Here is a 20,454-nt window from a genome sequence, read left to right as displayed (position 1 = left end):
AATATTGAGATCTGTGGGATTCATTGTTTATATTGCAAAGAAAGTGTGAGTGCACTGCAGATTATGAACACTGTACCAAAGATTTCCTGAGGCTACATTTCACAATTACAGTCCAGTTGCTTCATTCCTGAGGTGAAGAGATCACTGTCCACAGCTGCTTTATGGTCAAATGCTGTCTTTACGTGATTAATAGGATAAAGGGCTTTCCCTTCAGCAGCAGGCGATGCTGGCCTGCAGTCCAGGGACAAGATAGACTCTGGAAGCCAGAAAGTATCCATGGACAATCTCTGCTAAACACTTATGTAAGTCGGTGGCTTGAAGGAGGAGTGCAGGGGCTGGCAGAGGTGACAGGAAAGCAGGGAAGACTTCAGAGGCTCTTGGGGACTGAACCTGAACAATTCAAAGACTACATGTGGAGGTCCAAAGCAAGCTGGTGGACCTGTGACCAGTGCTTTTAGGCCTCTGAAGGTTCAGGGTCAGGAAAACGTAGCACAGACCCCATCCCAGTTACCTATGCTAGGGACACAGACAGGTGGAGGGTGGGCAGGGCCTGAGGAAGCATGCAAGGGATTATTTTATGACATATTAAAAATACACATGCAGAACCTGATACAGTCATCAGCATAAGCTCTGGGCAGCCAAGGGATCACCTCTGATGACCTCTGCACAGAGTCACATCATCAGTCTGAGGACCTCTGCAACAACCCACCAAAACACCTCAAACTTTTATATGTAAAGAATGTAAGCTGGGTGCAGTGGTGCACACCTGTAATCCCAGGGGCTCAGAAGGCTGAGGGATGGGTTTCTTTACTGGAGAGGGTCAGCTCAGGCCTCTCTGACCTGAACCTTATTATACACTCATTCCTTGATTATTTTCTATCAGAGGAAGGTTAAAAAAAATAGATAGGTAAAGTAGAAGATCCAGAAAGCACAATGCAGCAGATAGATAGGCCAAAAGCCAAATGACGGAGGAGGCTGCGAGTCCAGGAAATCTAGCCAATGGAACAGAACCTGGAGCCATTGAGATCAGATGTTCAGGTTTTCCTGTGGACACACGGACACCACAGCTGTCTACATGAACCAACACATGTCCCTCGACTTGAACGTCCAGCAAGCTCTGGATGTTTCATAGCCTTCAAAGGAACTATGGCACAGATGCATAGCACAGCTGATGGTGAGGGACCCCACCCAAGTCCACCCTAGACACTAAAGAGTGGTGGTCTCACAAGGAAAGTCAGTCACCACCCAGAATTGTTGAAAAGGGACGATCCTTGGTGGGTGGCAGTTTGTCTTAGCAGAGCGCTGGCAGTACTGGCTCCCCTTTACCACTAAGGGGACCTTCCTGCTGTCAGGACTTTCTCCCCATCCCAGCGCCCACGTTGTGGCCCACCCACACTTCTGGTTTGCACAACGTCTGTACCTAATCCCATGCCCACCTTTGGGGGAGTGACAGGAGATCCCTGGTTTGGCTAGGGCGCACATGCTTCATGTACTAAAATCTAACCCCACTGTCAAGCAGCCAGAGGGTGGAAGCTGAGTGTTGAATGGCAGTTTTTGATTAGTGTTTAGGATCAGATAAGGTTATTAGCATGGGGCTCCTGTGATTGAATCCTGGTGGCTTTATTATGAGACACATGAAGAGACACATGCGCGCGCAATGTGTGCTTCCTCTCGTGCCACAGGAAGCTCTGCACTGCTTCAGGGCTTGGTCAGCACAAAGGTCATTAGGAGCAGCCCTTCAACCTTGCACCTCCATAACTGTTCATCAACACCAAGCACCTGTCTCGGGGATTTCATTATAGTACTGAAAAATGGAAGAGTACAATCCCCATCAATAACTACCTTTTTGGTCAAACGACAAAGCCCAGGATTTACCCAATTTCTTAGGTCCTGAGATTTAAGAAACTTAGAAGACTCACAACAAGCATCCAGAGAAGTGTATTTCAAAATGTGTTCTGATTCTAGTTCATGAAAATTCCTATCCATGGATACTCATAAAATGTGAAATTCAATTTGAATGCTGTCTGTGATTTTTGACAATCTTCCCAAACACAATTTTTTTCAATGCTATTTGTCATTTTATGCTGTTTATACAAAATGAATGGTAAAGCTTCCAGGTACTCTGATGATGGTACAGGGAAGCAACATCCTTTGTGGGAAATAGGATCTGAAATCGGCAGGTGAGGTGATTGGAAATTAAAATTATCCTCAATCTTCTCAAGGAGGTGCTAGCCTGGAAAGAGCCACCCTGCCCCATGGTAAGTCTCATATAATCAGTTTTCTTCCACAGCTAGGGCTGCGCTGTCACCAAATGACCACTGGACAGGTGCCTCTGCTGCATACAAAGGACGTGCTGAATGAGTGGCATCCCCCAAATACTGGGGTCACTCTGCAGGCGAGCAATCACATTGGTGATGTGCAAGGAGAGGCAGATTGCCCTGCATCCTTCCTCTAGCATGACAGGAGGGACTCACAAGGAAGGGTGGCAGCCTGGACGGTAATAATGAAGTAGTTGTGCTAGCGCACACTGGTAATCCCAGAGGCTTGAGGGGCTGAGGCAGGAGGATCACAAGTTCAAAGCCAGCCTCAGCAACTCAGTGAGACCCTGTCTCTAAATAAAATATAAAAGGGCTGGGGATGTGGCTCAGTGGTCGTGTCCCTGGATTAAATTCTTGGTACCAAAAGAAAAAAGAGAAACAAAAACAAAATAGTTCTGACATTCTCTTTTCTCCTCCTCTTCAGTTTGCAAGGCTGATATGACACAATTTCACCACATTGGAGACCACACTGTGGTACACTCACACCTGGACACTGCTTATTACCACTGGCTCTCTGACATCCTAATAAGGACATTTCAGCTCAGGAGACATGCCACTGGATTAAGAGATACATTTCATTCTCCCAATTGTTTGTTTTAAGAATAACAAAAATTGTCTTATATGGGTGGTCCCACAGAGCAACAGACATTCAGCTTCAGGAAACAATTTAAATTGTGTCAACTCTGTGGCAACGACTATGTATTTGACACAATTTAAAAGATTTATATAAATCAAAAAACTAAAAAACTGAGGAATGAGGAAAAAAAACCTGAGAGAATTTATATTTTAAAATCTAAAGAAATTACTAAAAGTAAAAAAAAGAAGAAAAGAAAAAACCCAAAACAAAAACACATGAGTTGGTGCTGAGAGCCACAGCCGAGTAGGAATAGCATGGCATTTGTGCCAGAAGGGAGTGATTGAGAGGTGACACCAGCGAGCCATTGAGATGATGATAGTTATGTTAAACTGTGTATTCAATTGTATATTAGACCCCTGCTGTCCACCTCCGCCTGCTACTTTGGAGTTCTCCTGGGGATTCCTGGAGAGTTCGCATTGGTTGGGGAAGTGCAGGAGGAGGGATTTCTGGTGTAAGGTGTTCCTGGAAGGGCCGGCGTCGGCAGCATTCTGGGAGTTCGGATAATAAAGGAGTTCCTATTTTGAATCCACAAGTGCCTCGTGGCGGCTTGGTTATTTTGTGCCCAGCCAGACTGCAGCAAGTTGGCTTGTCTTTCTATTAACAAATAACCCACCAAAACACCTCAAAATTTTATATGTAAAGAATGTAAGCTGGGTGCAGTGGTGTACACCTATAATCCCAGGGGCTCAGAAGGCTAGGCAGGATGATTGGAAGTTTGAGGCCAGCCTCAGCAACTTAGCAAGACTCTGTCTCAAAATAAAAAAGGGCTGGGGATGTTGCTCAGTAGTAAAGTGCCCCTGGGCTCAATTCCCAGTACCCCCCCACCCCCCAAAAAAAACCCCAAACCCAAAACAAGACAAAAAAACCCTCAAAGAATTTCAAGATTCTAACTAAATTTTCCCATGAATTGCATCCTTACTTCCCACTCTAAATCTTCCATGACAACTCATACCTTCTTACTACGTGGGCAGTGGAAATACAAACTTGAAAGAACTGCAAACAAAAACCAGGAAATGGCACTCATATTTAGGAGCCAAATGGCTCAATCATTCTCAATGACCCCATGATCAAAAAGAGCAGGTGATGCACAAAACTCTTAAGGTGGATCAAGGATGTAGGCATTAGACCAGAGACCCTGCGCCTACTAGAAGAAAAATAGACCCAAATCTCCAGGTTGGCTTAGGAACCGACTTCTTCAACAAGACTCCTAAAGCTCAAGAAATAAAATTGAGACTCAATAAACGGGATGAATTCAAACTAAGGAAACAATCAAGAACGTGAAGAGAGGGACCACACAATGGGAAAAATCTTTGCCATTGTACCTCAGAGCATTAATCTCCAGGATATGTAAAGAACTCAAAAAACCTACCAAACAAAAATCCAATCAATAAATGGGCAAAGGAATTGAACAGATACTTCACAGAATAAGAAATATGAATGGTCAACAAATATATGAAAAAATGTTCAATATCACTAGCAATTAGAGAAATGTAAATTAAAACTACACTGAGACTTCATCTCACTCCAGTTAGAATGGCAGTTATCAAGAATACAAGTAAAAATAAATGTTGGCGAGGATGTGGGGAAAGGCAGACTCATACACTGCTGGTGGGAGTGAAGCCAGATTTAAAGTTAGGTAGTCAGTGTGTAAGGGTAAAATTTCTAAGCTGATTCTAAGCTGCAAAAGTCTGAGTTAAAGTGTAAAAGACTAGGGCATTGTAAAGCTTCTAGATTGCAAGGCCTGGGCTAAAAAGAAAACAATTCCCCTGCTATCCCCGGAACCTGTAATGTCTGTAAAGTTGTTAGGACAATGCGGGAGCTGCTCAGTAAATATCTCCATTGATTCCCTGGTTGTTTAATAGCTAAGGGCTCCAGGTAACATGGCACATAAGCATATAGGCCCCAGAACCAATCAGTTTGAATGTGTACCCCACTTAGAAGTGACCAATCACCCCTACCCAAACTGTTCCCGCCAATGAATGGACTAATCATGTATGAGAATTGTTGTTCAATTTCCCCGCGCCTCATGATGATTTGTTCTGATGTATGCAAAGCCCACCGCCCTCTCCAAAAAGTGTACTTAAGCTCTGCTTGACCTCTGCTCTGGGCTCTGGGCTGCTCTCGACTTCTTGAGTGAGCACAGAGTCCCAACGCGTTGGAACGGATCCCTAATAAAAAATCCCCCTTGCCATTGCATGAAGCTAGTCTCGTGTGGTCTTTCCTTCTCCGACGTTTCGCTGGACCCTTACAAGTGTAGTTAGGTAAATCGGGTCTAATACTGAGTGAAATCTAAAATGGAGGCCATACTGAGAATGATTCCAAGAGACACAGGACAACTCATGGAATGTTAATGAAGTCCCAGAAAGGCCCTAGGCCAAAGTCCATCACAAAGAAATGTTAATAAAACCCAGGAAACAGACCCCAGCAGATTTGAAGATAGCCCATCACAAAGAAGTGTTAATGAAGTCCTTCCTGCCCAGATTACTTCTTTGGCCCACCTGTGTCCCACCCCTCGGGCCTTTCAACCCACATTCCATCACCAAAACTATAAAAAGGGGAGACAACCTCACTTCCACGGATTCCACCTCTTGGATCCCCTTCTTCCTCCGGGAGAAGTCTTTTCTGCTGTCCTTTAATAAACTTCTAATTTCTACTCTGACCTTGCCTCGGTGTGCTTCTTTGGTGTTATTCTTCAACATCGGGCAAGCAAGGTCAACACCGGTCAACAGCGGTAACAGGAGTGCAAATTGGTGCAACTACTCTGGATAGTAGTATGGAAATTCCTCAGAAAACTTGGAATGGAACCACCATTTGACCAGTTATCTTACTCCTCAGTTTATACCCAAAGGACTTAAAATCAGCATACTACAGTTATGTGGCCACATCAATGTTCAAAGCAGCCCAATTCAATAGCTAAGCTATGGAACCAGCCTAGATGCCCTTCTTAGATGAATGCATATGTACACACTGGAATATTATTCAGCCATAAAGAAAAATTAAATTATGCATTTGCCAGTAAATGGTTGGAACTAGAGACTATGGTGCTAAGTGAAATAAGCCAATTCCAAAAAAACAAAGGCCAAATGTTCTGATATGTGGATGCTGACTCACAATAGACTGTGGGGGTGGGGTGGAGGTTCACCAGATTGGATAGGAGGGAGTGAGGGTAAGGGAGGGGGATTGGAATAGGAAAGACATAATGAATCGAACATAACTTTCCTATATTCATATATGAATACACACCAATGTAACTTCACATCATGTACAACCACAAGAATAGGAAGTTATACTCCAAGTATGTATGTAAAAATACACTGTCAAGTATAACTAAAAAGAATTAAAAAAAATATTTACCATTAAAAAAGATCAAGTGAGAAGTGGTCAAAACCAATTGATAGAAATACCATTCAGGACTGAGGCACTCGCCACACTGGATTCATACTCTGGAGAAGTAACTCATTATGGAATCACTTGCACCTGTCTTCTCTTATGCTTCAATATTGTTTTAGAAAACAATTATGCATGTGGCTTGTGTTTTATTTAGACTAGACATTAGACATTGTTAGACATTGTTGAACTTGAACATTGATTTGAGCAGAAATTACAACCACCATCACATGCTGGGCTATGGTCCAGGTTGAGACCTATTGAGAGTGCACACGGGGTAGCAGGCAACGGTAAACTAACACAGATGCTTGGATCTGATCCTCTCACGAAATAAAGATGATGCTGTGACCCTTCAGAAAAGCCCAGGACAGAACATGAACGAAGCCTTAGCAAACAGGAGATTTCCACTAACAGGAGGAGGCATTCTTGGACCACGGTTTCCGCATGCTTAGCTAAAGCAAATTTAATCCTGGCTTTGGTATCTATAACTTACTCCATCTGATTTTCTGTTGTTTTTACTGAAACCCTTTTAAAGCACAGGAGTCATTTCCAGTAAACAATTTTCCAAGAGATCCAGTGTCTGGCTATGGCAAATGACTGTAATAATAGAGTCCAGGGCACGGGCATCCACAATGCCAGATGGCCCGGACGTCAAGCCTGTGCTCTGGAATTGATCACTCAGGTGAGCAGACTGAGGGACCTTCTCCCACAGTTGACAAGGCAAGACCAGCCCTGTGTTCCTCACACTTCCATTGATAGACCCAACCTGATCTTTTATTAAAATTGGGAGCCATCTTGCCACAAAGCCATGAAAAGCTAATTTCAGCTTTACTATAAATTACTGCAAATTCTGAACCACTTGGTATGCCTGCCCGTGCATTGAACTCACCCATGCCTGGCTCTCTAACCAGATAGCAGCCCTCTCTGAAACTTTAGTGACACCTCATAAATATTGGCCTTCCCTGGCCAGAGAACGACCCTCTCTGAGGCTCTAATGGTCCTCATAAATTCTGATGTTGGGGCCAGCAAAAAAAAAAAAAAAAATGTAAACTACCATTAGTGTGATGCTTGTCAGAGTTCTGTTATCTGTAACCCCCCTTTTGTGTAACTTTCTGGGCTATAGGAAAGGTGGGGTGGCTGTCTTATTCCCGCCGTTTTGGGAGGGAAAGGCAGCCCGGCCGGTCGAAATAATAAGCTTGCTTTAATTTGATTTTAATTGGAGTCAGTGGTCTTTTCTTGTGTCCTGGTCTAACACCATCAGCATGCCTCCCTCAGTATTGCATCTATGTACACAGGGTCCACCTCTTCTTGAGCTACTATGTACAGTCCAGCTGTTTAGATACGGGCATTTACCCATCTGACACATGGGAGCAACGTATTGGGCAATTCTGGGAAAGAGTTTGAAAAGGGAGTCAGAGCTGACCCAGTCCCATGCAGCATACAGCCTAGGGAGCACACAGGCACCAGGGCAATGCTGAGGGAACTCAGGGAAGGGAGGCGGTACTTGCAGGCAGCCACTGGAGAAGGTGACTAGTGTAGGGCACAGGAGGCCAGCCTGAGTTAACATTGTAGATTTTAGTCTACAGGTGATACTGGGAGTCCCCGGAGAGATGCTCAGATTACAGAAAAAGAGAAGCAATCAAGAGCAACTCACAGGAGAAACAGCAGATGCAGGGCAGAGGAAGTGATTCAAGGGAAATGAGGATAGTGTCACAAATGCCCAAGAAGGCTAGCAAACGGCTTTGTACAGAAAGGGGAGTCTTGTCTCTACTCGTAGGCTGAGGATGGTTCTAGTGTGGAAACAGATGCAAAGTGGCAAGAGGGCATTTCAGATATGTGGATTCATGGTGGCCAGGAGGAGCTCATGGGCTATCAGCACAGGGAGCTCCTTAGAGAGGAGGGGAAGACGGGCATCCCCATTGCCAATGACTCTTCCTGGAAAAAGTCTCGAGCAGATACAGAGTGATTCAGCCCCATGTGGCAATTCAATATGATAAGCACCGCTCTGAGTTGAGGGCGAGGAGCCTTCAGATGAGATAAATCACATAATCAGAATGGTCTGATAACTGGAAACCAAAGTAGAGATTCAGGGAACAATCAGCTATGTTGTTAGCATTTCCCTTCATGTGCCATTAATCTACTGCTCCAAATGGCAGGAGGAGCCTTTGTGTACTCAGATTCTGATAATCAGCAACTCTGAAGAACCGTAGCTTTGTAAAGAGCTGTCAGTGCCTATGTCTGCCCAGAAGACCTACATTTTGTATCTATTTTTCAAACTATTTTCACAGCAACAAGAAAAAGTAACAAATGTATCAAGACTTTTGCATTAAACTTTTACTGTTAATATTTGCTTGCATATTTAAGGCATTACTCCTAAGTACTACGATGGGATGATAATTAATAAATTTGAGTTTCTAATGAGAAATAGAAACTTTATATTTAAAAAGTAGAAATGATTTTATTTCTAGGATTCTGTAATTAATACCTCTAAAAAATAGCTTGGTAATTAAAATTAAAACTCCCCTAGGTCTGCAATTGTTCTCAGTAGATATTATCAATCACTTGTTTTCAGGTAGGAAATATTGCAAAAAGGGCTGCTAAAATATCTACATAGAATGTATAGGTAAGATCATATTAAAAGCATCCTTAAATGGAGAGCATCAGACAAACAAAAGGAATTCCCAAAATATTCAGGGAAAGAATTAAGTTGGGAATATTATAAAGCAGCAAGAGGTTTCTTAATAATACCCCTAAAGCTCAAGGGGGAAAAAAAAGAATCTCAGTCCAATTAGAAGGGCAATCATTAAGAATACAAGCAACAGCCAGGGACAGCGGCACACATCTGTAATCCCAGAGATTTAGGATTACACCAAGTTCAAGGCCACCCTGGCAACTTGGTAAGACCCTATTTCAAAATAAAAAATAAAAAAATAAAAAGGACTGGAGATATAGTTCAGTGGTAGAGTGCTCCTGGGTTTAATCCCAGTACTGGGGCAGGCAGGGTAAGAAAGGAAAGAATACTAATAAATCGTAATTACTGGTGAGGATGTAGGGAGAAAGACATCCATACACTGTTGGTGGACTGCAAATTAGCACATCCACTCTGGAAAGCAATATGGAGATTCCTCAAAAGACTAGGTATGGAACCACCCTATGGCCCAGCCATCCGACTCCTTGGTATTCATCCCAAATAACCAAACTCAACATATTACAGAGATACAGATATAACAATGTTTATAGCAGCACAATTCACAATAGCTCAGTTTTGGTATCAGCCTAGGAGCCCATTAACAGACAAACAGATAAAGAAAATGTGGTGTATGAAGACAATGGAGTTTCACTTAGCCACAAAGCAACATCATGGCCTGTGCTGGTAAATGGGTGAAACTGCAAAACATCTGCTAAATGAAATAAGTCAAACTCAGAAAGTCAAGGGTTGAATATTCTCTTCTATGTGGAAGCCAGGCAAAAGTAAGGAATACAAGGTGGGATTTCATGGAGGTAGAAGGGAGAACAGGGGAATAGAGGAAGGGGCTGGTGGAAGGTAAAAACAAACTGCAGAATGAAATTGATCAAGTCATGTTCCATGCACGTGTGAATACATCACAATGAATTCCACTTTTACGTACACCTATGATACACCGATTAAAAAAAAAAATAGAAGGAAGACCAGTAGAGGGAGGGGAGAAGGGGAGATACTGGGGATTGAACTGCAGCAAATTATATCATGTGCATTCATGAATGTGTCAAAATGAGCCCACTATTGTGTATAATGGTAACACACTAATAATAAATTTAAAAAAACACACACAGAAGCAAGAGTGCTTCCCAGGCCCGGGGAACCAGTTTAGATCCAACAAGAACAGCCATCAGGAAACGCGAGTTCGGTGTGCCTCACCCGACAGTTGAGCAGCGTGTACAGCACGTGGTCTGGGGTGGTCTGGGCTCTCCACTGCAAGACCTCCGAGAGGAACAGGAACTGCAACAGGAAACGCATTGGTGCCAGGTCAGGCCACTGAGATCTGCGCTGGGCAATCTCCAAATTAAGTGGAAGTAAATGTGCGAATGCTTTCTAGTGCCTTCAAATAGTGTGTTTCCCCATGGAGACTATTAGGAAAATCTTACATATGACCAAAGGACAAGCAAGTGCTTACTATGCTTTCCAGCAGTGATTTAGAATTCGCCGCTCCTGACTTGGACTGACAGCTCAAGGGCTGGGGTGGTGTCCTTGGTTGGGGAAGCTCTTGGGGGGGGTCTGTGCAAGGATGGGAACTTTCAGTGGCATTGGCAGCGGTAGGAGCAAGGCCTTTCTCCTGGGGCTGCCAGAGGGTGCAGTGCTGATTTCTATGGGTTATGATGAGAAAAATCAGACCTATCCTATTAAAAAGGGTGGGTGGGTCTATGGTGTGTTCAGAATGGCAGTTCCCTAGTGTCATGAAACTGCACTGCAAACTCAAACTACATGCTCCAAACTACTGTCTGCAGTAAAAAGGGTGGCCCAATTTCAGGCTGGGATAACTCTAATCCCTTTTAATAATAGAAACATACCATGTGGATGGGGCATGATGATCAAGTGTTTCATTCCTCCTCCCCCCCCAAAAAAAACATTGAGGATGGACCTTTTTTAATTCATATGTGGTGCTGAGAATTGAACCCAGTGCCTTACACATGCCAGGCAAGTGTTCCACCACTGAGCCACAACCTCAGCCCAATCAAACGCCATTAGCCAATTTTTAAAAATGCCATATCCCCTAGTGAATAGATTTTTCCTTATAAAAGTTCATGGACATGTCTTGCAAGACAGGGGAAGTAGGAGAAGACCATCCCGGATGCCAAGGGAGTAGACATGGACCTGGCACGGGGCAGCTGCAGGGACAGTTGCCTCTCACACTGTGGAAGGAACACAGGAGAGGTGTGGGCCTCGGCTCTTACCTTCCGGGCCTGGTCGTTGTCTTCTATCTGACCCAGGTCTCTGCCGCTGGCTTGGGCAATCCTCTTCCCAGACACGAGGTTTCCCACCATCACAGAGGCGGGGCCAATTTCTGGAAAGAGACAGAGCCTTGAGACAAAGATCAAATTTCCCTAAAACAGGACTTCCCCTTTTGGTAAAGAATTTACTCTAGGAGAAGCCTTCCAAAGGCCTGACTGTGAATACATCTTAGGACAGGTTTCAAAGAGATCAGTACAATGACAATGATGGGAAATGCAAACAAGCTTTGATTAGGGATGGCACAGAAATGACAAATGTTGACAGTGGCAATTACAAAAATTGATATATAGAGTGGGGCTGTGGCTCAGTGGAGTGTTTGCCTGGCATGCTGAGACCCTAGGTTTGATGCCCAGACTATGCCAAAATACATACCCACACACAAATAGCAGAGAATCACAGTTTTTAAATTCCATAAGTAGTTAAAGACTTCCAGATCATGTCTACACTTATTTTCTGGTGTCACTACACATCATGAGGGTTGACCAGAAGCAAAATATTATGTTTTAAATAAATACTTTGTGAATTTGAGAGTAATCCTGTTTAGGAGTTGGGATACGGAAGCTCGGATCTGTATATTCTATTGGGGGTAAGGTTTCAGGGTCTCTCTCAGTCCTTTCGTGAGCTCTAAATGAAGAAACTGCTGTTGGTGACTGCATTACTGGTGCCCTCTTCCTGATTTACGAGAAGTTTGCAGGAGCCTGGATGATGGATGCTGCCTCATCGAGGACTGTCCTTAACTACTTACGGAATTTAAAAACTGTGATTCTCTGCTATCTGTGTGTGGGCATAATTCAGAGAATTCATCTCTGAATTCTCCCATGTGGTAGTTGTGGGCAGACTACATGTCTTTTCTTAGTTCTTGTTAAAGTAACTGTGAAAAATGAGTAGTCTTCATGTTTAACCAAACAAAAAGTCTGGTATAGTGCTGCTTGCTGGAATGGGGCGGAGCTACCACTGGGCCAGAAGCCCAGGAGCCAAAGGCTCCTGCAGGTGATCCAGCACCCTGGAGCCTGCAGCCCTCAGCCTCTCACTCTCCATCGTTAGTACAGCCCTTACTCTTGACAACCAAGGGCTGAGCAAGATGATTCCTCTAAGAAGCCAGCTTGCAAATGGGCTAAATTGGTTTAAAGTCTTCTCCTTATATATGTATACTTTAAGAATTCAAACTAGAAAGAGAAACCTGTTTTGAAGGACCTAGGGCTTTCATGGCGCCTCACTCTGTGCTTCTCCGTTACTGAGTGAAGCACACTCACCAAGGTTCACTTCTGCTTGTACTCTCTGAGGGTGAAGTCTGGGACCTTAGGGATCTCTTTCCCCACAGACTTAGGAATTCCTTTCCCCAATTACTGCTTTAGATTTTAGAAAATCTTTTTTAGCAAGAACAGATGAATTCTCCCCAGGTAAGTGAGGGGGTAATACATGGAACACTCCTACAGTGACTAAGCCATACCAGTTGAAAACACAAAGTTGAGATGCTACTCCCCACAACGTGTGCATGGAAGGTCCAAGTTGATTCCTGCCCTATTCAGAGTTTCAGAATCCACCTTTAGTCTCTAGTGTTGAATTCCTACCATACAACCCCTGACAAATTCATGCAGGGGCCAAGGCAGACGTTTCATCTTGAAGCAACAAGACACAGGGTCCTGAACAGAGTCCAAGCCTTTGGTGCTGGGAACTCTGGGCACCTGCTCAGACAGTGTCCTCTAGCTATATCTGGAAGGACCTCCCCAGGGAATACAGCTGCAGAATTGTCCAATTCTGATGTCTTATGATACGGCTGCTGGCTCAGGATGGATTAAAGTTTTCTAACGCTTTTTGCTCAGTTTCATAATTACAAACACTATTCTTACCTGAGTAAGAATTCATCCAGTAGAAAAGGCAACTGGGTGGTCTACAAACTTAAGTTTTAAGAGCTTCATTCTAAGAATCAACAGACCCCTTACACAGTTGTTTCAAATGTTTACTCCAGAGAGCCTCAGAAATCATCTAGCCCAACTCTCTCCCTTGCATGTAATGGAGATGGAGACCTTGGGATAATGTGAGAATCAAGTCAGACGATAGATAATGTGTTCCCAAACTGCAGAGCACTGGGCAGATTTGTATGTGACAACATCACAAGGAACAGTGCACATGTTTCAGATTGTTTCCCCAGGTGTTATATGCTTGGATCCCTCAGTCACAGAAACACATAAGGCTATATTATTTTTATTCTACCAATAAGGAGATTTTACCAGCAGAATCCTAAGGGGGTCTGTGCCTCGCCAAATGCCACCCTGCTGGTGGCGCTGCAAAACCTCATTTGCATCAAGTGATGTCCCCTGCAAAGGCCAAGGCACTTCTTCCCCTCACACTCTGTCCACAGGTCCCAAAGGTGGTTATGCCCCAGGAGTGTGTAGCCATGTGAAGGGGGGCAGGAAGGCAGGGGCTCTCCTGAGCTTGATGCTGCAAGGCATACCTGGTTGCTTCTGTCGAGGTTTAGGCAAGTTTGTGACACAAGTGTGGGGGCACATAAGGACGTTGCAGGGGTGAAGGGAGCCTTCCAGGAAGAGCTGCTTCGTTTCTGACAAATGAATCCCACCCAGTGGGGTTTTGGGAAGGGTATTTGCTGGCACCAAAGCTAGGCAGTAAACTCCAACTTGATGTATACTGTCGATTGCCTAGAAAATTTAAGAAGTAATCATATTATAATAGTAAATAGAAACAAACATTTCGTAACTGGCATTACTTATTTAGTAAACATTTATGCACCTGAAATACTGTAACATGCAAAAGTATGTACAGTGGGAACCCTGTTCTATGGGTGTACAATCACCAGCACAGGAGACACTGCTGAACTCCCTGAGCTGGAATGATTTTACACAGGACCACAAATAAGAAAGAAGGAATCTGGGAGAAAAGAATATCCTCAACAAAAAATCTCAACCCAAGACAGACACATGACCTCCCAACATGAATGGTTGGAAACAGCCTTAGAAAACCTGACCCCTCCCCCTTGAGCAGGGCTTTTTGATCAAGGGGGCGTGCTGTGGGGCCTAGCCCTGATTGGCGAGGGGCAGCCCTAACCCTAACAGCATCAGGGAAGCTGAAACTTGGACAGAGTAGAGAGCTTCAGGGCAAGGCACACGACCTGGAGCACCCTGCTCATCCACTGGAAGCTGTCCTCCTCCGTGGAGTCCGGCCTCTGCTCCGCTACAATCACTATCCTTTCATCGTGAAGGACGGTCACAGAGAACACAGCTATCCTGTGGGGACAGAGGAGCACATGTGATGAGCACAGGCAGCAACACTCCCAAGACCTCCTGCTGTAGTAAGGCATGTACAACTGCAGCTAATCAAGCAGCCTGGCAGCTCCTGGGGCCCCTCCAGAGGCAAACCAAGTCCAGCTCCCTCACGGGCACCAACCAATGCAAGTCCAGCTGTGGAGGCTGAGAGCCTGGGGGCCCTGCAGGTGAACCACCCACAATGCCCCTGGAGGCCCCTTGCTATGGCTGCAGGTGTTGGGGACAAGGCTGTTCTTTCCGTGTGGACAAGAGGAGTCAGTGCAGGATTGCTGCAATTGCTGCAGAGACCCGTACCATGCCTGCCTTGAGTTTGCACCCAAGTTTTCTGTTTGGAACTGACTGCTTCCTGATAAATCCGTCTGCCTCACAGGGTCAGCACAGAATTGTGACCACTCCAAATCTCTAGGAAACCTCTCTCACAAATAGGTTCTAGTTTTAAAGATAATCCCAAGGTGGTGAGGCTGGGCCAAGTATCTCCTTTCTCCTAGTCCTATCAGCGTGCCAAAATGAAGTAAGATTCCAAGGAATTTCTGAGTTCCCTCAAATTAGCAAACAAACAAAAAACAACAACAAAAAAAACCCCAAACCAAAAAACCCTAGTGAGCTACAGAATTTACTAAGCCTCTTGGACGTGTCCAGCAAGGGAGGGAGGGAAGTAGGAGACCTGAGTAGCTCATGAGTGTCCACTTTTTTTTTAATATACCTTGTTTTTATGTGGTGCTGAGGATTGAACCCATGGCCTCACATGTGCAAGGCAAGTGCTCCACCACTGAGCCACAGCCCCAGCACAGAGTGTCCACTCTTCCATGATAAGGATGACCGTGATCTTTAGGTCTCTGGGGCCTGCTCCAGGATGAACTTTGAGCCCTGCATTTTGTGCAGTTATCTATTAAAAGTCTTCCCAACGGATATTTTTACTTAGTTTAGAGGTTAACAAAAATATACTCACAGGGCTCAGGAAACTTATACAAAATCATGGACATCCAAAAACTAGGGGAAATCTCAGCACCAAGTCCAGCTGTGATTTTACAGAAGAGGAAACGGGATTCAAAATAAGGGATGTATGTGACTTACAAACCCTTCACAACTGTGTGCAAAGTGCGGTCTACAGAAATAAGCAGATGAGGGCAACCGACCTTCCTCTGTAGACAAACTTCATGGGCTCCACGGCCAAGGCTGTCGCCACGATGTCATCGGCATTGTGCCTGCGCCCACTGACCACCATCAGGCCATCCATCTTCCCCACCACAAAGACGAGCCCTCCAGGACCAACGAAGCCCAGCAGGCCCGTCCGTATGAACGGGTACTCACTGATGGGCGCGCCCGAGCTCATCATGGGGAACACCTGGGGAAACACAGGCTCCAATCAGCCCACCTCTCCTTGAAGTGACAACCTGCTGTCCATCTCCAACCCGCGACCTGCGCGGAGGTCAGAGTAGCAGATGTCAGCAGTCTTCAAACACGCACACACACTTCTCTCATCCTCTGGGCCACGTGCAGGGCCTCAGGCCAGCTCCGCTCACAGGCTCCAAGTCTCAGAAGAGGTCACAGCCAGAAATTACACAACGCTAACAGATGCCAGCTAGTTCTTGTTTAGACCACTATAGCACAATAGTGATAAGTGGGAATCAAGGTGCAACCCAAGTTAGTGAGAAAGTGACAGATCTTGTTCATTAAGATGTTAGTTTTCCTTGTTAGAACCATGCCAAGAATATAAATAAAGCAAAAAAATGAGCTTAACTCTACATCTCTTTTCCTTCCACCCTATAGATAAGCCACATATGAAAGGAGAGGGAGTTTTTATTTGGACTCTACCTAGCTCCAGTTATGTCCAAAGTTCTAGATGTTTAAGAATGTGTTCCCACCCAAGTGGTTTCTGCTTTCCTGCACATAACTTCACACCTTGCACTACTCCTACCACGGGGCATCTGCCCTCTAACGTCTGCAAACACTCGCAAATCCCCGCCATGGTACACAGGTCCATACCCCCCTCCCACGGTGCACATGTCCACACCCCCCACACACACAGTACACATGTCCACACCCCACATTCTCCCACCACACAGTGCACATGTCCACACACACCTCTACACACAGTGCACATATCCACACATACCCCCCACACACCCCATACACAGTGCACATGTCCATACATACTCCAACACAGTGTACGTGTCCACACACTCCCCCACCACAGTGCACGTTTCCACACACACACACCCCTTCCCCCCACACACAGTTTGTGACACCCAAATCAGACCCATTTGCTCAAGTTCACAAATTCACACCAGCCAAGAGGAGCAGAGGCTGAGAGGCTGTGTGGGATGGTCAGGTGGCCATCTCAGGTGGGCCACTCATGCCCAAGCTCTTCCATCATCCACTCGTCAGTGGGCATGTTTGTATTTTAGGTGTGGGTGAAAATAGTGACAAAGGGTCATTTTTAAGAGATGGTGCTTATTCTTTTTTGAAAAATGACTGAGATCAAAATAATACTGATAAGCCAAATTCATCAAAAATAATAAAATGGTTAAAAGACAATGCAACTATGTTTAGTACCTTTTTTCAAAAGTTTACTGTCTCACATTTCTTTTCTGTTTCTACGCCCCTGACAATGGCTATCTGAAGAGGGACCCACAAACAGGTGTCATGACAGAGGACTTTCATCAGCCTACCTCAAAGGTGTTCTTGGTCATGCCGGAGAGGCCATAATACGAAGTGCCTGTTGCCACTGCGCACACGCACAGCTCCCCGATTTCGTCTGTTCTGCACAGCTGAGGAATCCCATCTGGCTTCACTGAACACATGATAGCTAAGAGCAAACGGAAAACATGGAGGGTCAGAGCCGGGGGGAGGGGAGGACGGATGGATGAATGCAGGAGTCCAGACAAGGACACAAACAAACAGAGAATGAAACACCAGGTACTCATCTTCCGCAAAGAATCATGATGTTTCAGGTCACTGTGGCGACATCAATCATTGCAATTGCTTTAATTGTAACGTGTGAATTGTGTTCAGTTTAGATGTGAGGGTGGAGCTCAAGATGAGCGCTGGAACTCGGCTACACACACCAGCAGTGGAATGGGTGCCACTTGCAAATCACAACTCGGACTCTGCAACCTACTTGCAGATGCTCAAGGCATCTGTAAGTGCAAAGTAGAATTTAAGCCTCTAACCTCCTGTGGAAATTGTAACCTTGATTTCACATTCCCTGTCCAGGTGAATCCTCTGGAGACCCTCACCGGAGGGCCCCAGCTGTTTTTAACGATGCTTTCCTCACTCTCCTGTAGCACACACATTCTGACCTGAGCCCATCAGCACCTGCCCCACCATTGCCACAGATCACAAGTCTGACCAGGGCACCAAGAATCTGGCCTTTCAAAAAAGGTGTGTGTAGCAAGAGACAGTGGGCTGCTTAGAGGCTGAACTCCCAGGAAGCCCCAAGTTGGGGTTACGGCATCAGAACCAGGGGAACCATGGAAAGTTAAACTCACAGGAAGGGAAATTCTCATTAAAGCTACGTTGAGGGCTGGGGCTCAGAGAGAGAGCTCTTGCCTAGTGTGTGTGAGGCACTGGGTTCAATCCTCAGCACCACACAAAAAGATAAAGGCACACTGTCCACCTACAATTAAAAAAAAAAAAAGGCTACATTGAAGTCTTCTTCACTCATCAGCTTGGTAAAGATGAAGTGAGGGTACACTGGGAAAGGGAGTAGAGAAGAGGTCCTGATACTTTCCACTGGCAGGATGACAAGCCCTCAGTCTTTCTGAAGGACAAATAATAGTATTAAATTACGGGGCAGGCTCTTTGAAAAAACCTCACTTGCAGAAAGTCTCCTTTAACTGCTCCCCATACCCCCACAAGTGGAAGCTCAGATGGGGTGTGAAACTCCCCTAAAGTGGGGGCCATAAATTGATTATTGTGTTTTCAGACAATTTAACACCATGCTGCCTGAAAAAGGACAAGCTCTTTGAACTTCAAGGCACAGAACATGAAGATGTGTACAGGACATCATCATCACACACAGAAAGCCACAGCCCCGAGACAGACCACATGCAAATGTATGCCCGTCCGTTCATTTCTGTAGTCCTGGAGTCTTTCTGAAAGGAAGCCTGGATGCTTGTGGATGCCTCTGGTGGACAGAGAGGTGGTTTTCCATTTTGAAACCCAATCTTTTGATGCTTCCACACTGGAAATCTATTTCTCTTTTTAAAAAACCTAGTTTTTAATAAAGGAAGAAATGGAGCCAGGGAGGCCTGGCTAATGCTGAGAAGCATGAATGGGCCGGGGACATGCACAGTTTGGAGGAATGAGAAGGAATAAGAAGTTGCCATGATGCTTGGGAGTCTTCAGGGGTGAAAAAGGCAACAGAAAGGGGTTTATAGTAACCTTTGGACTATCGGACACTGAGGACCGGCAATGCCAGGGCTGGCTTTCCTTCTCTTAGCTCCACACATGGCAAGTAAGATGGAAAGAGGAATTGTGGGGAAAGCTCAGCCCAGCCCAGGGGAGGGAGCCTGAGGAGCTCCCCCTGGGGACCCTCCCTGCAGGCTACACAGCTTCTGCCCAGCAGGTGCTGCCTGAGACCTAGATCCTGCCAAGACCCTGTGAAAACAGTGTGCAACATGTGCAGACATGATGTGACGTCCCACTATGTGGAGGAGCATGCAGAGGGAACACATCCAAACTCTGGGTAGGGCCTCCTACCGAGGACTGAGGAGGCTACATGATGATACATGTGGTCCTTGGAGACACAACCAGGTAAGAGCTTTCTGCAAATCAGGAGGAGGACTGGGATCCTGCGTGAGGCTCCGTGGAGGTGCCCAAGCACACCACATGGGAGTGAGATGCAGGCGAGGTACGACAAGTCAGGGACCCTAAGCCAAGTGGCCATCTAAGTGGTTGTAGAAATGGTTTCTCTGGCTTCATGAAAGGGCTTTACTGCTAAAAACAGGCTTCAGGGATTACAGACTCATGTTCCTCACTTCTAAACATCTACTCAAAAGTCTTTGGAAAGATGATCTTGGTGTTCGGCTTTGGTTAAAACGTTAAGATGGTGGATTGGAAGTGCTTTCTGGGGTAGAGGAGGGGATGCTGTCCTGGCACCAGTCTGAGCTATAGAGCTGCTCTGTGATGCCATCCCAGGGAAGATGATCCCAGGGTCTCAGTGTGCAGAGATGCCCTTCATTCCACAGCTTCTCAGATATTTTGGGTTTTCTTTCCTCAGGAGAGGGAACATTGCTTCAAGTGTTTGAGGCTCAATGAAGACTTTCAAAAGCTGCAAGTTCAGTGTTCATCCCGAGAGCTTTGCACAGAGGGCCATGATGTGGTATGGGAAGAGGAAGACTATGTGCGTCAGTAAATACATGCTAACTGACCAGCCTCAAGGCCAAGGCTGGGGCTGCTGACATCACAACCCATGCCCACACTCACCTCCGGGCATGACGAGCCCAACGTCCTGCACTGTGAGCACAGACAGCTTCTCCTCTGAGTCCACCCGGATGACACCGTAGGTCAGCCCATGCATGGAGAGCACGCCCCGGCCCGGAGGCTGGTTGCTGTCATCTGTGGGCCTGAAAACACAGGTGCATCTGAGTGTGCGTCAGCAGATCCACCCTTCTGTTTAGAGACATGCATGTCCTGGTGCACACACAGATGGGCAGCCGCCTGTGGACGGGAAGCCCTCCTGGAGGCAGAGCTGGCTACTGGAGACGCCTCTGACCAGGAGCGCCTGCCTGCTGCTGTGCACCGTGATTCTACCTCTCAGTTCCTTGGTGTTTTACCACCTGCCTCAGAAACACAAAGATGGCTCCTGATTTCCTGTCCTGACCTGGGCACAAACAC

General features: G+C 45.7%; 1 protein-coding gene across 5 annotated transcripts in view; it reads right to left on the bottom strand.

The window, feature by feature from the left end:
* The window catches only part of DIP2C (disco interacting protein 2 homolog C), a 378,781-nt gene that overhangs the window by 60,088 nt on the left and 298,239 nt on the right, over positions 1-20,454 (bottom strand). For all 5 annotated transcript variants that reach the window (XM_081300463.1, XM_081300460.1, XM_081300461.1 and 2 more), the window contains 7 exons: positions 20,044-20,183; positions 17,286-17,422; positions 15,750-15,958; positions 14,460-14,574; positions 13,788-13,989; positions 11,275-11,384; positions 10,241-10,321 (listed from right to left, as the gene is read on the bottom strand). In XM_081300463.1, coding sequence (XP_081156589.1) covers positions 10,241-10,321; positions 11,275-11,384; positions 13,788-13,989; positions 14,460-14,574; positions 15,750-15,958; positions 17,286-17,422; positions 20,044-20,183 — 994 coding nt within the window. The remainder of the gene's footprint in view (positions 1-10,240; positions 10,322-11,274; positions 11,385-13,787; positions 13,990-14,459; positions 14,575-15,749; positions 15,959-17,285; positions 17,423-20,043; positions 20,184-20,454) is intronic.

The sequence above is a fragment of the Spermophilus citellus genome (assembly GCF_964194105.1).
Source record: "Spermophilus citellus genome assembly, chromosome: 6".
NCBI lineage: Eukaryota > Metazoa > Chordata > Mammalia > Rodentia > Sciuridae > Spermophilus > Spermophilus citellus.
The sequence above is the reverse complement of the archived record's forward strand: the minus strand, read 5'-3'. Positions and strand labels throughout refer to the sequence as shown.